The sequence below is a fragment of the Sciurus vulgaris genome, assembly GCF_902686455.1.
Source record: "Sciurus vulgaris genome assembly, chromosome: 12".
NCBI classification, from domain to species: domain Eukaryota; kingdom Metazoa; phylum Chordata; class Mammalia; order Rodentia; family Sciuridae; genus Sciurus; species Sciurus vulgaris.
Genome location: NC_136473.1, coordinates 106,396,133 through 106,412,969, shown reverse-complemented (window position 1 = coordinate 106,412,969; position 16,837 = coordinate 106,396,133). Strand labels below are relative to the sequence as shown.

The 16,837-nt window shown below is 35.1% G+C and overlaps 2 protein-coding genes across 8 annotated transcripts in view; both read left to right on the top strand.

Annotated features, from left to right (window-relative positions):
* The window catches only part of RABGAP1L (RAB GTPase activating protein 1 like), a 683,255-nt gene that overhangs the window by 263,029 nt on the left and 403,389 nt on the right, over positions 1 to 16,837 (top strand). The gene's annotated exons all lie outside the window — the stretch shown is intronic.
* Positions 3,165 to 8,114, top strand: GPR52 (G protein-coupled receptor 52). The gene is made up of 2 exons (XM_079106409.1): positions 3,165 to 4,818; positions 6,127 to 8,114. Exon 2 carries the CDS (start codon positions 6,316 to 6,318, stop codon positions 7,399 to 7,401), a length of 1,086 nt encoding a protein of 361 aa, XP_078962535.1. The 5' UTR covers positions 3,165 to 4,818; positions 6,127 to 6,315; the 3' UTR covers positions 7,402 to 8,114.

The following is a 16,837-nucleotide window of genomic DNA, read 5'->3' as shown; positions in this document are numbered from 1 at the left end:
TTTTAGTGGTTTATAAGTTGGGCTTTTTTTTTTTTTTTTTTTTGCTTTATTTTGCTTTTCCATGCTGGGGATGGAACACCCAGGGCCTCATGCATGCTAGACCTGCACGCTGCCCTTGAGCTCCCTCCCAGCCCTGGTGTTTCATGTGTAGACAGTCATGTCTACCTTTTCTTGAATGGCTTGTGTTTCTTTTTCTTGATTGGTTGGGACCCATAGTACAAGATGTATAGAAGGGATGAGAGCATATATCTGTGCCTCTTTCCCATTCTTTGGGAAAAAACACTTAATCTTTCACCATTAAATATCATACTAGATACAGGTTTTCCCTTAAGAGTATCTTAATCAGGTTAAGGAATTTTCTTTCTGTAGTACCATTAACTTAAATTTTTAAAAATATTTTTAATTGCCTATTATTTGAGTCAATGAAATGAAGTTAACAACATAAACTTGTCTTTGCCCTTGAGAAATCACTACATAAATATGATTATGATGTATATCACTTCAGAGGGTTTATTTATCTTCTAGTACTTAGATCAAGTTGTTCTACACCTGTATTTGATAATGTGTTTAAAAATGCATTTTATAGCATTTGGCATTCTTAAAATAAGTAACTAATCATTGTCATTTGCCATTTATGATTTTTCAAAACACCAGAGTTTTATATTGAATTGGGTTTTGATAGAGGTGTACATGACTAATATTGCTCTTAATTTGAATATATTAGGAGGTTAATTTTCCACCCTGCATTTAGGTCATATATTTACTAGCTTTTTCTTGTGAAGCTTGTATGTCATACAAGAGATTACAAGTAGTTTATTCTGAGCTTCACAAAAACTGGTTACAACTTTTTCAGTCCTCTCGTATATTTACAAGCCATTTTTATATCCCCTGTATAAAGTTAAGTTAAATATTTGTTTTACTCCTGTTCTGTGCTTAGCACTGTAATGTGGGCACTTAAGATCTAATGGCAAACAAAACAGATGTTTTCTCCCCTCATAAGGCTTGAAGTCTTACCAAGAAAACAAAACTGAATAAAATAAATGATTATAAACTATGATAAATGTGAAATCTGTTCTGATATCCTCTGTGAACTCAAGGACGGAAGTTTTCCCAGAGGAAGTAGAGAACAAAAGATTGCATGTGAATTAAATAAAAGAAATGCGATAGTGTAGCAAGAAACAGAAGAATCCTAAGGCAGTGGGGAATATAGCAAGGCTATGCAAGACTGGGAGTGAAGAGATGTGGTTGGCAAATCCTAAATAATCAGAAGAGTAATAAGACTAGATAGTTAATGTGGAGCCCAGTTTGTGTAGGACCTTTTAGGACTTTGTCTTTAAAACAGTACAAAAACCCTGAAGCCATTTAATATAGGAAAGTGACATGAACTGTTTTGCATTTTGGAAAGAATATCCTGTTCGTTTAGTGGATAATGGATTGAAGAGAAGCCGTAGACCATGCAGAAAGACCAGACTGGAAGACACTGCAGTTGCCCAAGCACAAGATGCAAGCTTGTGGAGGGGCGTGGCCGTGGGAATGGAGAAAAATTGATAGAAGGGAATGTTGGGGAAATATGGTCTCCTTGCACGTACCTTCTGTGCCTTCTAGAATTCATTGAGACAACAGAGTGTACTTTAGTCACTATCTGTTCCCCTTCTGGGATACTGCATTGCTTACATAGCTCCCTTTGGTAATCACTGCCTGCTGCTTATCCTGTTTGTCATTTATGGCTAATATCCCTCTCTCACTTTGCTGTCTGGGTTCTGTTGAGTAGTTGCTTGAATTGACTGATGTTTAATAATGAAATAATAATACATGTAAAATAATACATTAAACATATCTAAGGCTTAAATTCTAAAAATTACATACTTATGCTGTATTATCTAATAAAGTTATACAGTTTTAGCTGTTAGAAATAATTGTGAAGTAATCCTAAATAATGATTCCTCTCAGATATTTCCTGATTAGTGTTCATCAGTTGAAAGGAGAGGGAGGAAGTTGATGGTAATTATAAAAAGAATGGCACTAGTAAAACACCTAATGACCCCTCAAATGAAGAGAATGATGCCTAATGTGAGAATACAGGAAGCTGTATGTAATGAGCTGTGTGAACATATGATATTAATGCTGTTTTTTTATGAAAGCTTTGTATTATAAATTATTTCCTATTATAACCAGATCTGAAGAAAGGATAAAAAAGAAGAGGAAGGGGGGCCAGTAGAGTCAGTTGCTGAAAAGAGGAAAATTACCATGTTAGAACTACCGAAGCTCTTGTATTTACTTCTGCATTTTTTAGGTAGTGGAAGGAAAAAAGGATGTTTGCAAGGTCAAAGGCACTGCTTCTTAGACTGTGCCTTTAATTATCTTGTATATTTGGAAGCATGTATAATTATGAATTATTTCCAGTGTTTTTATGTTCATATATCTGTCAGTGATTTTTAAAAAAAATTAATGTAACTAACATTTACTTTTTTTAGATGTTTTGTTGTAAAGATTCATATTTTGACTTTTCTTTAGATGAAATATGGAACCTATCTACATTCATTAATATTTATTTATCAAAGGTAACTTCATTTTGCATATTTATTGTTGTACTAGGGAAGTTAAGATCTGATTTTGTTTGATTTTAATACCTTTAGGTATTTCTTAAAGTAAAAATGCATCCTTGTAAAATGGAACTTTTTAGCTTTTTTGCATTAAATTTAAATATTTACTTTCAAACCTAAATATAGTGTTTATTCTAAGATTGCTGTTCCAATTTGTCTCATAAATATTTCTGGTAATGAGAAATACCAGAAACTACCATTCTGTAGTTGACCTAAACCCCCAAAGGTTTTAGCAATGGCAGTCTTCCTGCAAGCCAGTTGTACATGGAACAGGGCTTTCTATAAGTTAGAAATCATTTTTATGGAGTCTGAGAAAAATTTTGGACACTTCCTGACTGGCAGTCACCAGTGGACAGGAGAGGGTATGGTGGATCTGCACGGCTAAGAATGGTGCTTTGACTCGTTTCTGTCTACTGCCTGACTGTCTCCTGGGTGAGCAGTGCTAACCTTCTCCAGGACTCCTTTCTTCATTTGGGGGATGATGACTGGTTCCTTACTGTAGAGGGGTTTAAAATTCCTATAGGGAAACTCTGAAGGCAGACACACTTGGAACACACATGTTTTTGGTATGTATTAGGTATCTTCCATTTTCATCCTCAGTTTCCTAATTTATTTTCGACCTCTAATAATTTTTAAATTAATTCTAAGTCATTTTTAAGAAAGGTGCTGACCCCATGGGAAATATATCTAAAACAGATGAATGGTTGTCTGTGGTGAATCAAAATAAATGAAAATGTTTTTAATGTCTGTCAAATATTTGAGTAGGTATTTAATTTGCCACCTTCTAACTTGGGAATGTGTTGCTTAAGCACTGTATGACAAGTTTCTTTAACCCTCTCACCTTTTTTTGCACATTAGGATAATAATGGGGTAAACAGTCTATTTCTTTTAATGCCTATATTCTGAGATCATATTTGACCCTATGTATTTCTCCAAATCTATTTTAATGTACTGTTGTTAGTTCCAGGGTTTGCTTTGTACCTCAAACTCATCAATTTTGTGTGGGTGTGACAGGGATTGGAGAAATCAATGGCTTTTAACTTCTTCTACTAATGGATATACAACTATACATTTTACAGACAAAAAATAGTAGTCATATAACTTGAGTTCACAAAGACATGACTGATTTTTAATAAGTAATACGTTTTTTCTGCCAAAGAGCATTAGATTACTGCTGACTTTTTAGTGGCATAGTAGCCTGTGGTAGTTTTTCTATAGGGTTTAAGGGTGTGTGCCAGTTTTTCTTCTGTCTTGTTCAAAGGAAATGATCCTTGTAGATGGTATAAGGAGAATAGCTTTAGAAGTCCATAAGTGCCATCCACGTGCTGTAAGGATCGGTCAGTTGCATTGTCATCTTGTTGTCAATCTTGGTCGGAGCTTGCCGAGTCAGTCTATAAGCCTGCATGTGCCTGGCAACTGTTACCTAGTGACAGTTTCAGCTGCAGTAGCCATTGGCTGTGCTGTTGATTGGGGCAGGAGGACCGAGTCACCTTTCTGATGGTGAGTTCTGCATCAGCTCAGGATGAGGAGGAGGAGCAGGGCTCCGGCTCAGGTGGAGGCAGTGATACTGAGAGATTGTGAAGATCTACCGACAGCACCCTGGTAACTGCATCACAGTGAATCGGACTTCTGAATCAAGCAGCCCAGCCAGCAGCTGTAAGAGTGAGTGTAGGTGAGAAGCATTACCTTATTCCTGTGATAAGAGAACTATTTTGTGATAAGTGAAACTAAGAATGTACAAGGAGGAATATCCTGTGACTGTTACAAAGGAAGAAGGACTTCCCTGAATGATGTGGCGGTGCATGAGAAAATAACTTTCAGAAGAATGCTTTTTGTTAAGCTGCTGTATTCTTCCTGAAGGAAATGTTCTCATTTCTAGTGCATGCTATTTCTTCAAAAGCTATGACAACAAAGACTGACAGGAGACTCTCTGGAATGCCTGTACTTTAGAAAAAGACTTTGGCAAATGTTAGCCTGATGCCAGAATGACCTTGGAAGCCTTTTGGATGGATTCTGTCCTGCCTGCTTTTCAGTATTTCAAACTCGAGGATTTAAACTCAGCTTCATGTTTTGAGGTATTTTAAAGCAAGACTATCTCACAGCCCACCTAATGGCTCCAGTATTAATTGAGCACTTGCTCAAAATAGAATACAGAAATAGAAGAGGCATTTTCTTAGCATATGGCTGCTACATAACTGCAAATATAATAAACAAGGTAATTTTCCACTTTCAGAAGATTTAATTCAAGTAATGATTTCATATGTTAATCGTCTAATGGAAATAGAAAAGGTATAGCAAAATAGAATATGAAGCCTCCTAGAAATACTTAAGTAATAAATGACAATATTTACAGTCTGATAATCTCAGTGCATAGGAAAGTTTCTGTTATTGTCTAAATTTCATATAGTGAGATATAGGAATGGTTGCAAAGATGAGAAAAACTTTGAGTTGTATATTTTATTACCATGCTCCAGTATAAGGAAAGTGGTATATTAAATAATGAAAATTATCTTTTGTTAAAGATGCTGAAATTAATGACCAAATAATGGCATTAAGAATTAACAGTTAGGGCTGGGGTTGTGGCTCCGTGGTAGAGCACTTGCCTAGCATGTGTGAGGCACTGGGTTTGGTTCTCAGCACTGCATATAAATAAATGGATAAAATAAAGATCCATCACAAAAAAAAAGAATAACAATTTATCAGTTTCAGACCCATTTCACAACTCCATATATTGTAGGCAGAATATACTTAAACCTTATTTTTGAAAGGGGAGAGGTATAAATTACATTGCTGTTATCAGCACCAGTTAACTGAATTGGACTAAGACTGTTTTCATGTGAATGCTTTAAAAATGTATGCAGAATCAAACCTTCAGAAGTTTATCATGTTGTTCTCAGGCATGTGTCATTGTCCCTACTGGAAATATACCTTTTTTCTCATGAGAGTTATAGGGCCATTTTGAGTCTTTTACCCCTATTCTGCTCCTTTGTGCCCATATAGAGATGAGACTTTTTAAAATTAACTTTCATAGAGTTATTTTTCTTACCTTTATAAACAATGAGAGAAATGTATCATAAAGTTTGACCCATCAGCATCAATCCTGTACTTGAGCCCTAGGACATTCTTTGCCACAGTGAACTTTTTCTTAGCTTTTCAACCAAATCTGAGATTTTAATTATTTAAATTCTAAAATATGAATGCACTTTTCTTTATAGATGAAGCAGGAAGCATAAGACAATTTAAGACTCTTTCCTTTCTCTTTCTTTCTAGTTGATTCCTAAGAAACTATTTCTCTTATGAGAAAAAACAGCCCACAGAAGATTTTCTTCTCTTGGCAATTGACTTTTTTCTTCTTTTTCTTTTTTCCCTTTTGCAGAATTAGTTTTTTGTAGTACAAGATAATAAATCCATTTTTTCCAGAAGTGCCTTGTGTCTGCAAAAAGTTTTGGGGCAGCCCTGGAAGAAGCTAATCAGAGACCTCTTTTCACCTTTCTGCCTTCCCCTCCTCCCTTATCTCCCAAAGCTGAGAAGTGTCATTGGTGAACTGAGGCTGATGAAGAGACCTGAGCACTCTCTGGGACGCTCAGCTCTCACAGGAACACTGTCACTGTCTGCCGAAGCAGGTTCTGAGATTCGTGTACAGAGTTTAACAGATGTTGGAAAGGGCACCTGCTTGCTGGAGCCAGGACTGCAGATTCCTTAATTCCAAGCCATGAATGAATCCAGGTGGACTGAATGGAGGCTCCTGAACGTGAGCAGTGGCAACGGGAATGTGTCCGAGCGTCACTCCTGCCCACTTGGATTTGGCCATTACAGTGCGGTAGATGTCTGCATCTTTGAGACGGTGGTTATTGTCTTGCTGACGTTTCTGATCATTGCTGGGAATTTAACAGTCATCTTTGTCTTTCACTGTGCTCCTCTGTTACATCATTACACTACCAGCTATTTCATACAGACGATGGCATATGCTGATCTCTTCGTTGGAGTTAGCTGCTTGGTCCCTACTCTCTCACTTCTCCACTACTCCACAGGTGTCCACGAGTCATTGACTTGCCAGGTTTTTGGATATATCATCTCAGTTCTTAAAAGTGTTTCTATGGCATGTCTGGCTTGCATCAGTGTGGATCGCTATCTTGCAATAACCAAGCCTCTTTCCTACAATCAACTGGTCACCCCTTGTCGCCTAAGAATTTGCATTGTTTTGATCTGGATCTACTCCTGCCTAATTTTCTTGCCTTCCTTTTTTGGCTGGGGGAAACCTGGTTACCATGGAGACATTTTTGAATGGTGTGCCACCTCTTGGCTCACCAGTGCCTATTTTACTGGTTTTATTGTTTGTTTACTTTATGCTCCTGCTGCCTTTGTTGTCTGCTTCACTTACTTTCACATTTTCAAAATTTGCCGGCAGCACACCAAAGAGATAAATGACCGAAGGGCCCGATTTCCCAGCCATGAGGTAGATGCTTCTAGAGAGACAGGACACAGCCCTGACCGTCGCTATGCCATGGTTTTGTTTAGGATAACCAGTGTATTTTACATGCTGTGGCTCCCCTATATCATTTACTTTCTTCTAGAAAGCTCCCGTGTCTTGGACAATCCAACACTGTCTTTCTTAACAACCTGGCTTGCTATAAGTAATAGTTTTTGTAACTGTGTGATATACAGCCTCTCCAACAGCGTTTTCCGGCTTGGCCTCCGAAGACTTTCAGAGACAATGTGCACATCCTGTGTATGTGTGAAGAATCAGGAAGCACGAGACCCCATACCTAGGAAGCGGGCAAATTCCTGCTCCATTTGAAGAGAACTCATGGTAAACCACATTGAACCTGACAGTGGTTTTGGATTGCACTCTTGACTCATCTGGAAATTTGCCACCAGAGAAATATTTACTTGAATGGGTGACTGTGAAATGAAGAATGAGACTAAAGAAACCCCCCCCCCTCAGCCCCTTTTGTGGGGAAAAACTAAAGGAAAGGGTGTGTAGAGGGTAATCTCATGGGAGAATTATAGCATATGAACATAAATATTCAGTAATGGAAAAAACTTAGGCATTGTAGATGAAGGAAGGATCTCAACTCTTCAGGACAGGAGCAAGCCCCTCAGCATCTGTTTCTCTGACTGCTCTCTGACTGTGTTTGTCTCTCATTTTGTCTCTTTTCATGTCTCTTACTCTTATATTTGTGGAAGTGGTTTTTTGCGTCAATTGCCCTTTACAGAAAAATGACACATATTATGTATGTGGCCAAGTATATCCTATAGCATCCAAATATACTTTTAAACACTTGAGTCTATAATCCATAGTGGTTTCTTCATGGAGGATGCACAGTAAGCCTGTTTTGTTTTTTGCCATACAACCCTTTGTTTATGCTTTTACAGTCTCCTCTGCAGTACAGATTTTCTGCCACAAACAAAAGAAATGGTATTTTTTGTTTCTTCTGGGTAAAATGACATTTGCTTACCCCCCTTTTCCTAGTAGCCCCATATGCGTTTATACACACACACACACACACACACACACACACACACACACACAATTTATTTATTTATTTATCCCCCTCCATTTTTTCTCATCTGAATTCTACAGCACTTTACTCCAGAAGTATCTTAGTTAATGAAAGAAACTACTGTATAAAGCAATCATAATGTTAAATAGTTTATACCTTCCAACAAAGCAATCTAGTAGCCTCTTTGGGAGATTGCGTTAAATATTTTCAATGGATTTTGGGAACAGTTTTATCTTGTTTCTTTGAAGTTAGTTCATGTGCCTAATGTGCTGTCTTTCTTGCTGGTAAAGCTTTGTTTTTCTTAAAAAAACCCACAAGTAATTCTAATGCAGTTGCTGATACTCACCTAGTAGTGATGTATCACTCTTAATGCTATTTGTAATGTTCTTTCCTTTTTTATTTTAAAGCATTAATTTTTGTGTATGTGTTAGGTCTACACCAGCGTACTGTTGTGCCCACTAGTCATTTGTGTGATATGCATTTGCACATGGTATATTTTTTACCACAAAGAAAATGTAAATTATATTATGTGATCTGTGCCTAATGCTTTCTTAGCACAATACATAGATCAATGTTGTTTAAATCATCAACATTGAAAAAAGTATATACAAAGACTTATTTTAAAAAGAAAATACTTTTGTGTAGTTGTTTAGATATTTATATTAGACGAAGCTGCATTCTTAGTGCTGCTGAGAGTATAATATACTTAATTATCAAACACAGGTAAGAGCTATCAGGATTTTATTTTGTAATGATCTGTTTTCAGATGCAGAGATCAACTTATTTTTTAGCGTGCTACCTGAGATTGTGTAGTGCATTTGTCAGGGGTTTAGATGTAGCAAGGTGGCATTTGGGGAATGAGTGGTAAAGCAGGTGTAAGCAGTAAAACATCTATATCTTACTTTTTTACCTTAAGTTTCCTGAGCGAAAGATGTTTGCAAATTTATATCAAACTACTGAGTATTTTTCTTCTCAGCATTTATGATTTCTTTGTTTTATAAAATGCATTTGATGAAATGTGCCTATGACTCCTCATCTTAGAAGCCAACCATGCTTGCGTACTGGTGGTCTGACTTCAGAGGTCCTTTAGTAGAAATGCTGTCACATTACTGAGGTTGTTCTGAACCCCTGTATATTTTTTAAACATGTAAGAAAAGTTTAAAATAAATAATAAAATAGTATTCTATATATCAAAAATCAGACTTTGCTTCAGTTTAATAAAATGCTTATTAGGAACAGAAGTCTGCTTGTTTGGGAATCAGATTCTGTTTCATGCTTTTTAGCTGGCGTTTATATTTCTTCTTGGCTTCTCTTTGCCAGTGGCATCTTGGATAACTTGGAGTGCACCTTTTGAATTCAGACCAGTTCAAGGGAACATAGTACTGCCAACTTTTCAGATATCTGTAACTAAAAACATCAATGTTACACATATTATTTGGGAATCAAATTTTGATTCCTTTAGAGTATCAATATAGTTAGAAAAGACCCAGTGAATGTTCTGTATAGAAAGCTTAAAGCCCATGTGTATTACATTTTCCTCTTCTGACTTTTCTTCTTAATGATTAATAACAATTATGTGGTAGACTCAATGTTAACTTTTGCATGTATTATAGTAGTTAGTCATCACTAAAGCCTTTTGAGATGGTAGTGGGTTTAAAATTTTTTTTTAGTTGTAGAGGGACACAATATCTTTATTTATTCGTTTATTTATTTTTTTATGTGGTGCTAAGGATCGAACCCAGTGCCCCACACGTGCGAGGCAAGCACCGCACCACTGAGCTGCAGCCCCTGAGATGGTAGTTTCATGACTGCCAGTCTAGAGATGAGGAAGCTAGAGGAAAGGGATTCACCTTGCAAGATCAAGTGACAGAGGTTCCTGCACACTCAGCTGGGTGGGAGCCAGGCCTGTGCACTTCACCACGCACTGCTGCCTTTTCAGAAGGCTTCAAACCTTCATACTTCTGTCTGTAGTTTTTCCCTTTAACTGTTTTCTTCTCAGTCCAAGTTTTTTGCTTCAGCTCTTTGCTTGTGGTATCTTTTTCTCTAATCTGGTAAGTTTCTTTTATTAAACCAGCAATCTGATAAGCCCAAACTTACCAGTTTTGTCTGTGATTAAACTGCAACTCTGTGCCTGGTATCTCCTTGATACTCCTCTTGTTCGTTTTTGTTAAGTTTTCCTTGAATAGCTTTTTCAAATCTCCCTGAATTTCTTTTTGAAAATATCTTTGATGGGGAAGAGTAAAAAGAAAACCTTTGTCAGCCTGAGCGAGATGGAAGCAGGCAAGTGCTGGTTCAGGTTCTTCACTTATTCCAGGGTTGCATGTAACAGCTTCAGGGCACAACATTCACCTTCCTCTTGACATGTTTTAATGCATGTTCACATAATAAGATAATGTTCATTTTGAAACTACTACATTTTTGGATTAAGGTGTTTTAAGAATAAGAAGTGTAACCATTTTTTTTTTCTTTTAATTCTGTAATAATTACCCAGTTTGGTTACAAATGACAGTCAAAAATAATGCTGTATTCTGTCACCTAAGCAGTCTACTGTTTGTGTAGTTGTTTCTAAAATTATACAGTGTTTAAAGGCTTTATTACCTACAGTATATGAAACCTGGCCTGAAATCCTGTCCCTCATAAGCCATTGGTCTTAGGTAGGAAGTGGAATGTTCCAAAACCCCAGTTTTTCATTGATAAAGTCAGAGACTTGTTCTCCCTGTTCAGCTGAATTTGAGGACCAAATGAGATTTTGTTGTCCATGTGCTCAGCATGGCTCCCTGTACATAGATACTGTTCAGAATATGGTAACTGCATTTTTATTATCTTTGTGGGTACCATATTTATTAACATCACAACTTAAAGGTCTCTAATTGCAAGTTAAATAGAGTCAATCCATTGAGCATTTAGGGTTTTCTTAGGTAGCATTTTTTTTTCCCCCTATCAAATTTGCTTAAACTGAGATTTTCAGTTAAACTCAGATTTTTTTGAGGGGTGGTTACCGGGTATTGAACTCAGGGGCACTTGACCACTAAGCCACATTCCCATCCCTATTTTGTATTTTATTTAGAGACGGTCTCACTGAGTTGCTTAGTGCCTCACTTTTGCTGAGGCTGGCTTTGAACTGGCAATCCAGAGCTGCTGGAATTACAGGTGTGTGCCACTGCACCTGGCTCAGATGTTTTTAAATAAAGAAAACTTTCATAATTTATGAAAGCTGATTTCCAGAAATTAGTGATGGAAACTTTATTTGAAATTAAATACCTAACAGATGGATGTTAGGATGAGATAGGTATGATTCTGAGGTTTATCTACCTCCTTACTCCATTGTATTAAATATGCTTGGACATTCTTTTTCCATTAGGGTGCCAATAATAAGAAAGAATTGCCGAAGAATGTCTTACCTTTGTTTTTTTAGTCTAATTTTCCTCATTTTAAAAAATGGAATTTGAACTATTTTGTCATATTATCTATTACCTGGAAGAAACATGGCCAGTCTGCTCTACAGTTACCTCAATCAGATGAATTCAAAAGTAAATAAGTGATTTTCTTAAGGGGGTTTTCTGTGCTTCCCCACCCCACCAGGAAACAAATCATTATTGTGAAAAAGATACAACTTTACAAGCAATAAGAAAGATAAAGAGGAAGGGAATCACTGAGGGAGCATTTCTGAGCACAGCATCTCTTCTGTTCAGATGGGGCAATCCTGGCGCACAGAGCACTGGTGAGTCAGTGCTGCCTCCTGCTGTGCAGGTTCTAGCGGGTGCTCTTTTCCCTGAACAAAGCTGTAAGTTCGGATGAAGAAAATGTGTAGAAAGAAGCAGATTCTATAACCAATTGTATAGATACTAAGAAAACAAAATGGCTACAAATGAAAAAAAAATGAATCTCCTTTTCAGTATTTTTCATAAACAGAAGTTTTATGCATTACTAGTTTTGCTCTAAAATTTAAAAGAGCCAGGCATGTTGGCCCATGCCCGTAATCCCAATGGCTTGGGAGACTAAGGCAGGAGGATCTGGAGTTCAAAGCCAGCCTCAGCAAAAGGAAGGTACTAAGCAACTCAGTGAGACTGTCTCTAAATAAAATACAAAATAGGACTGGGGATGTGGCTCAGGTCAGTGCTCCTGAGTTCAATCCCTGGTATCCAAAATAAATAAATAAAAAATAAAATAAAATTTAAAATAGCCATAATTTAATTTTAAATAGTAAAACTACTTAAGCATGGTCTTTTAAAATACTAAAAGTGATATGATAAAGGTTTTATTTTATATTACTATCCTTTTTAAAAATTTTGTTTTTGCAAAATTTCTTTTATAATTAAGAAAATTAATGTTTTTAAAAAGGAATGCTGATTATTTTTAAATATTTTGATGTTTTACAAAACAGCTTATGTTAATATTGCAATCAACTCTATCATGTCTCAATGCCATCTTTTTATGAAGATAGTTTATACAGTTTTCTGATTTCTGTAATATTTAAGTAGATTTTTTCAGACAAACTTGCTGACCTTCTACTTGCAATTTTAGATGTTCTTCATGCATTTGGGTTTTAAGGTAAACAGATTGAAATGCTGTTTGCTGAATCTGGAATCTCATCACTGTAGGATTTTTTATTGCACCATTGATGGCATCTTTCAGTATTTTTTATGTATTTAACAAGAAAAGGTTGACCCTGCATTGGGGACATAGGGTCCTGTTGCTGCATTAAATGTGTTTCCTAGATATCAGCATTCTGCTGTAGGTTTCCATCTCTGAAGGTCATGTTCATGAATCTTTTTATTTATTTATTTATTCATTCATTCATTTATTTTTTTGTGTGTACATGTTCATGATTTTTTATTGATACCTTTTATTCAGTTTTTCATGTGACTCCCTCCCAAGGTAAATAAGATCATAGAAATAAATTTAGCAGGAACATGTTATTCTGATAAATACTAAAAGATGTATGTGAGGGGCTGGGATTGTGGCTCAGTGGTAGAGTACTTGCCTAGCATGTGTGAAGCACTGGGTCAGATTCTCAGCACCACATAATAATAAATGAATAAAATAAGGGTCTGTCAACATCTAAACATATTTTTAAAAAAAGATGTTGATATTAGTACCTTCATTATATAATAAGTAACTAAATTAATTTCTGAGATTCCAAAATTATGAAATTTTTAGATGATAAATATCAAGGAACATAGTATGTCATGGTGGAATTCATTGAATGGAAGTATTTTCTAAAATTCTTTACTTCCAACTGTGATATCTAATCCAAGGGAGTGATATCTAATCCAAGGGAGATCACATTTATCTTTGACTTTAAAAATTTGACTCTAGTTTTACTTTGTTTTCTACTTGAATATAAATAAGGTAGACAATTTAAAATGCCCAAATATACTATGTAAATTCAAGGTAGCAATTACTTAATTGCAAAACATAAAAAATAATACTACAAAATTATGTAGTCTTTTCTCTGAAATTCAGAATGGATCTGTAAATGAAACATAGTTAACAGGAGATGAACTATAGTACGTTTGTCTGAGATTATACCTGCCATGAAGGTGTACTCATGTATGTACTATATGTAAAATGCAATTTGAAAGTGTTTTTATGTTCCCCATAAGTTTGAAGTTTGAAATAGTTATTAGTAGATCATACATTTTATGCTAATAGCTTCTTCACACTAATTCCATATACTCTTTCAGGAATTTTATAATTAAAATGCTAAATTGGTAAGATTAATATTATAAAAATGATAGCTTTTGAGAGGATTAAAAGGTAGTTTGGTAAGGAGCAGGTATAAATTAGTCTGAAAATTCTGGCTTTAATATAACAAGTTAAATTTTAATATAACAATTTTAATATAACAAGTTAAATTATATTTGTTTTTTCTCATATTTATTATTTTAGCAGAGAAAAAATACTTTAAAATTCTGTTTTTAGAATTGTTAACAGATCTAATTTCAAAATACAGCATCTTTTGTGTCAGAAAATACCTTTCTTTAAATTTTTTAAAAAAATGTTTCCTTGTAGATGGACACAGTACCTTTATTTCATTTATTTATGTGGTGCTGAGAATTGAACACAATGCCTCAGCATGTGAGGGCAAGCGCTCTACCACTGAGCCACAACAACCTCAACCCTAAAAAGATCTTTAATATCTTTAATGTAATTTATACCTTGGTTTTTGTGAAATGTTCCTCTTGCCATTGATTAGATTTATATAGTAATTTAAAAGTACAAATAGATATGCATCAAATTTGTTTTGCTAAGAATTGATCTTGAGGAAAAACTTGATAACCCTAAAATTAATTTTATCTCACTCTCTACTTAAGTTGCACCAAGGCAGTTTTGAAAAATCTTATGACATGTCCAAGACCTTAAAACTTTTCTGAATTTTTAGGAATATTTACTTGGAAATCTGAAGAAGTACGTTTTGAAAATCATATTTAGAATGTAATGTTACTAAATATGTCTTGTGATGGCTTGTATGTTTTTAAAAATTCAACTTCACATATCAGCCCTACTCTACGTTTTTAAATAGATTTAATTCTTAAAATTGAACAAACTATTAAAATTTACCATTGGACTTTTTTCTCAGTTTACTTCTAGAGTTTTAGATATCCGGGAATACGCTGGTGACATGAGAACAAAATAAGCATGTGCGTGCACTCGAGTTTCAGTGCTTTACTTGTACCCAAGTTGCACTCTCGTGGCAACCTATGTTCTGAATTTGTAGTTATAGACTTAATTACTTTCATCCTCATTAAAGATAGACATTTTTAAACAAGACATATTAGAATTTGAAATAACGTCTTTGGGTGGAATTGTACATAATGTTCTACTTTTGCAATAGGGATATGGAATATTGAGGTCACATTCATTGTAACAGGAAAATTCACACAGGTCTTTGCTTCTTTCATCAAGTGTGAAGGTTAAGAAATTATTGGAAAACACTGCAAACTAAAATTTTAAAAGTGTAAAATGCTTTTTGGACACATGTATTAATACCCTGATATTATGAATTAGGTCTCTTTTAAAAGCTTCTGTGAGTAAATACTGTCTTATTTCACATACAGAAATCTGAGGTAAGGTTTTTTAAAGTGGTCCCAGCAAGGCTATGTAGTTAGGAAGAGATGCTGTTGACACAGATCTTGTGTAGTGACTCTAGTGCTTATGGGCAGGTTCTTGAATATTGTGTCTGCGGATGACTGCTGATATAGTGGTAGAGTGACCTGAACCCTCTTTTTTGAGTAGAAAATGAGGACTGACTTAATTCAAATAGGAAATATTCTATGTGAAACTTTATATTTTAATTTTTGAGATAAGAAATGTATTTTAAAATTAACTATAAGTGAAAGGTCAGGCTTTGAGATCATGGGAAACTGGAATGAGATGTATTATTATTAGCCTTGATTAGTGCGCTAATATTAAACAGTTTTTGTCTATAGGAGGTAATGAAAAATTACCTTTCCCTTTGAAAACACAATGGTCATCTGTTGACTGTATCAAGAGGTATGTAAACTGAATTAAACAGTATTTGCTATGTATTTAAAAAATCAGTAAAATTGGGCTTGGGAATTTAGCTCAGTGACAGAATGCTTGCCTAGCACGTACAAGGCCCTGAGTTCAGTCCTCAGCCCTGAAAAAAAAAAATCGGCAAACTTAATGATGAATAATTGTAAAAATCACACTATATTCTTACTTAACTACTTTTCAAAAGTAAACATGTTATAGCGACTCTGCTCTTTTGTTCAGAATTTTCTTTGTAGTGGATTTGCAATGTTGAAATCACCATAGGCTGGATTTTTCTCAAGCACTCTGATGGAAATGTTCTGGTGTTTTTAACTACAGTGCTTTATATATGTTCATTTGTAGTCTACAAATATTACTCAGGTAATCAAAGATATCAGTCTGAAATAGTGATGTTTTAAATAAAACCTTTTAATATATTCTTTACAAACTTTAAATGTTTTTAAATAAAACCTTTTAATACATACTAAAGTGTGTGTTTTTTTTTTTTTTTTTCCTCTAACTCTCTAATTGGAGTTAGATAAAAAAGAACTCCAAATTAGGGAAACCCACGATTGCCTTATAAATACCCTTAGATGAAACTTTTTCTTAAGTAGTTTCTAGTATGTGCATCAGTTGAATATAAATGAGTTCTGTGGAGTTGCTTGAAAAGGTTATTCTCTTAAATATTTTAAATGTACATGGAAATTTTATAAACTACTTAACCAGTGTTACTAATTCAAATAATTTTCAAGCTGAATCATTGTAAAATTCAAATCGTTACAGTTTGAATTACCAGATATTTTTGCATTCCAAATCAACAAATTAGGACAACAAATACTTAACTGATTGTTTTTTTTTTTTTTTTTTAATTCTTTTGTACAGGGCTTAAGTGTGGTTCTATAGTACTCCTGGGTCCTTTTAAATCCAAGAATAACTTACTGAATTGTAGAAAGCCAACAAGGGGACAGATGATCTAATTTCTAGAATTTGAGGAAGAGATTGCATAAAAGTCTTAGGAACAGTTCAGTAGATTGAAGTGTTAGAGGGGTCAGTGCATTTTATGAGTTACCTTAGTATCCAGCCATATGTGCGGATGCTTTTGTTCTAGGAGATACCTCAGAGGTGTGAGAAGTGACTAAAGCAAAAGTAGATAGTTACTCCTCCTCTAGGATTCCAGCAGTTAGTCAACTGTAAACAAGACGCAGTTATTCTCTTTCTAATAGTTCTTACCGT